Source organism: Lupinus angustifolius, unplaced genomic scaffold (assembly GCF_001865875.1).
Source record: "Lupinus angustifolius cultivar Tanjil unplaced genomic scaffold, LupAngTanjil_v1.0 Scaffold_1_975, whole genome shotgun sequence".
NCBI classification, from domain to species: domain Eukaryota; kingdom Viridiplantae; phylum Streptophyta; class Magnoliopsida; order Fabales; family Fabaceae; genus Lupinus; species Lupinus angustifolius.
This window is the reverse complement of record NW_017716292.1, coordinates 14,225-17,504: the sequence shown is the minus strand read 5'-3', so window position 1 is coordinate 17,504 and position 3,280 is coordinate 14,225. Positions and strand designations below refer to the sequence as shown.

The 3,280-nt window shown below is 32.1% G+C and overlaps 1 protein-coding gene across 1 annotated transcript; it reads right to left on the bottom strand.

Moving 5' to 3' along the window:
• Nucleotides 1-268: 268 nt before the first annotated feature.
• On the bottom strand, nucleotides 269-2,836 carry LOC109337074 (cytochrome P450 71D10-like). Its single transcript, XM_019573948.1, has 2 exons — nucleotides 1,878-2,836; nucleotides 269-1,076 (listed from the first exon to the last, which is right to left on the bottom strand). The coding sequence occupies exons 1-2, from the start codon at nucleotides 2,766-2,768 to the stop codon at nucleotides 465-467; spliced, it is 1,503 nt and encodes a 500-aa protein (XP_019429493.1). The 5' UTR covers nucleotides 2,769-2,836; the 3' UTR covers nucleotides 269-464.
• Nucleotides 2,837-3,280: the final 444 nt, after the last annotated feature.

Here is a 3,280-nt window from a genome sequence, read left to right as displayed (position 1 = left end):
CCTAACCTTCAACCTTGTTCAACTCAGAATCTTTAATGTCATATTATCCCTTCACCATACCAAAAAAGATTGTTAAAGTTTTTTATAATAAAAAACTTTAGAATGTCGCTTATTAAGTAATGAAAAACTAACTACATGTACATATTCATCACCACTTTATTTAATTTGTAGAACATGGTGAACAAAATATATCATAAAATAAGATCACATTACAATCATCATCAAATAAAATGACAAAATAGCAACTTAAATATAAGGAAAGACACAATTATTACCATTCTCATACAAACATCATTTGGTCATGTCATTACATTTAGTTCCATCTTATTTTTTATTACTCACACACATACTTAGCTTATGCCACCTCAAACATAGGTGAGGAGATATGCTTGTTACAAAGCATTATTCAATAGTTTATGAAACTATTCATATAGGTAATACATATATATATATATATATATATATCAAGACATATGAATAATGGGGATCAAGCATAGGTCATCTCTTTTCTTAATACTCATCCCAGTTGATTCAGTCATGTCAAGTTCTCCACTCTTCATTTCATTAGGAAGCTTCCAATCAAAATGATAAAGCAATTTTGCAAGTGGCAGCTCCATGTTTGGTGTTGCAAATGCAATCCCTGGACATATTCTCCTTCCAGAACCAAATGGGATAAACTGAAAATCAGTGCCTCTAAAATCAAAGGAGGTATTAAGAAACCTTTCAGGTTTGAAACTTTCAGCATCAGTCCAATACTTAGGATCTCTTCCAATTGCCCAAACATTAATCATGACCTTGGACTTAGCTGGTATTTCATATTCATTAATTTTGCAACTTTCTCTACTTTCTCTTGGCATTAACAATGGCACAGGTGGGTGTAGTCTTAGGGTTTCTTTGATCACTGCTTTTAAATATGTCAATTGGTGCAACTCAGATTCATCAACAAATCCTTTGCTAGCATAGACCTTTCTTACTTCAGCTTGTGCTAGTTCCATCACTTCATATTTCTTCATCATTTCTGACATCATCCACACCACAACACTTGATGTCGTTTCGCCACCACCAGCAATCATCTCCTATAAATGGAATAATAAACTGTTATCTGGAAGGGTATATATATTTCCTTATATACAAAGGTGGTAAGCTTTAGTACACTTAGGAACTTTTGTATACTGTCTTATAAATTAAACAATGTTTAACTATGGATTTATTTCACGTAAACTATGATTTTTTTTCCACCCATTTAAAAATTAGTTGGTCAAAATCTGTGTAAATTCTTTTATTGTGATTTCAATCCCACCCGTTATAGCCAAAGTCTATTAAGTGCTGATATAATCAAAACATATCCAGAATTCAAATATGTTATGGACCTTATCCAAAACACTAACATATATATTACAGTGACCAAATGCAAAATATCATTACATATTAGGGACTAAATCCAAAAGAAAAACACATGTGAGTGTGAGTCTTAATGCCAACTAAAAGAATAGTCTAAAATCAAAATAAATAAGCTTGTAGAACATTTTAATATGGGTTACACAGAGGTGCATAGAGTTCTATACAAATTTTCCACTACAGAGTTATATTTCATTTATGAAAGAAATATATCAAGCATATTTTGTCCAAGTTCAGATAATATATTTACCAAGCACAATTTATATTTTAAGTTCAATTTATTTAATTCATGAATTAAATTTAATAAGTTAGTTAATATATCTGAGCTAAACTCGTGTTCCTTTGCCTCATTTCCATCCTTAGATGACCCATATTATCTTTTTTTCTTTACTGTTATGAATTATCAAACTTTAAACTTTTCAAGAAGTTTATTTCTATAGTTTCATTATGAAAAACCGAGTAATTAACTAACTACTTACCTGGATGATCGCTTTAATATTGTCATTAGTCAAGGGAGTTTGAGAGTCCTTATCTTGTTGAAACTTAAGAAGAACATCAACTAGATCTTCCCCAGCATTACCATCACCTGTTTTTTTATTTTTGTGATCATTGACGATGTTTTCCAATATCCTATCAGTGTCTACATGCAAATTTTCAAGTTTAGTAGCCTTCCCCTTACTCATCAATTGAAGTATTCTACTAGAGGGAAACATATCAGTAACCCAAAGTTCCCCAGAGAGTAAAATTGCTTCCTCAATAGTTGATATCAACACTTTCTGATTTGTGTTTCTTTTACCAATAGCTACACGGGCCATGATCCCATAAGTAGTTAAAGTAATCATCTCACTGAGATTAACAATTGATCCTTCACTTTCACTTATTGTTTTAACCATTTTTGACATTTCCTCTTCTCTTATGGAACGAAATGATTGGACACGCTTCGAGGATAACAACTCTATGGTGCATATCTTTCGTAGTTGCCTCCAGTATTCTCCATATGGAGAGAATTCAATATCTGTAGCATTATAAGCAAATAACTTTGCAAAGAGACATTCGGGTCTATTTGCAAAGTTGATATCATGTGTTTTCATAACCTCGTAAGCAATTTCAGGTGAAGTAACTACGATGTTGGATACTTCTCCTAGTTTAAGGTGCATTATGGGACCATACTTGGCTGCTAAATCTCTCAAACGGTGATGAGGCATTGCCCCTACAAATTGGTGTATGTTACCTATGAGAGGGAGTTTCCATGGGCCAGGTGGTAATTTGGTTGTGGAATTTTTAGAACTAGAAGTCTTGAGTAATTTGAATAACAAGAATAGAAAGAGAAAGGATACGAAGCAAAGAGTGGATGGGTTTCGAAGGTCCATGATGGTGATGGTATGATGGAAGAGGAAGCAATGCAAACATGGAATTTATAAGGTGCTTAGAGAGCGGCTGTCACTTCACCCTTCTAATACTTAATATTGTGTCAAGAATGAGAATGAGGGATGAGTATTCATGTCACATTTGGTGTCCCAACTAAATTAAAAAGCTTTATTCATTTAAAAAGAAAATTATAAAAAACAGAAATTGTCATGTTAATATTATTTTATGAAGTTTGATTGGTTCGAGACATAAAGATAGGAAAATTATGGGACAGATGATCCTTGTCCAAGAATGAGAGCACTCTCCTACAAAAGTGTGTCATCTCATGTTTGATTAATTGAAAAAAATATTTAAGTTAAAAATTTAATAATTAAGTATTTTTTGACCATTCATAAATAGTAACACATGAAGTGATACATTTTTTGAGATATAATGTTCATTTTGTATCAACATGGATCCTGAATTTGCTATCCCAACCTATATATCAAATCTTGTATCAAATAATAAAAATATT

What these genes read in the sequence shown, in the direction of transcription:
- LOC109337074 (XM_019573948.1), bottom strand. Translation starts at nt 2,768, where the DNA reads ATGGACCTTCGAAACCCATCCACTCTTTGCTTCGTATCCTTTCTCTTT. An exon ending in ATATTAAAGCGATCATCCAG is followed by an intron (nt 1,077 to 1,877) that starts GTAAGTAGTTAG and finishes TTCCATTTATAG; the next exon opens with GAGATGATTGCTGGTGGTGG.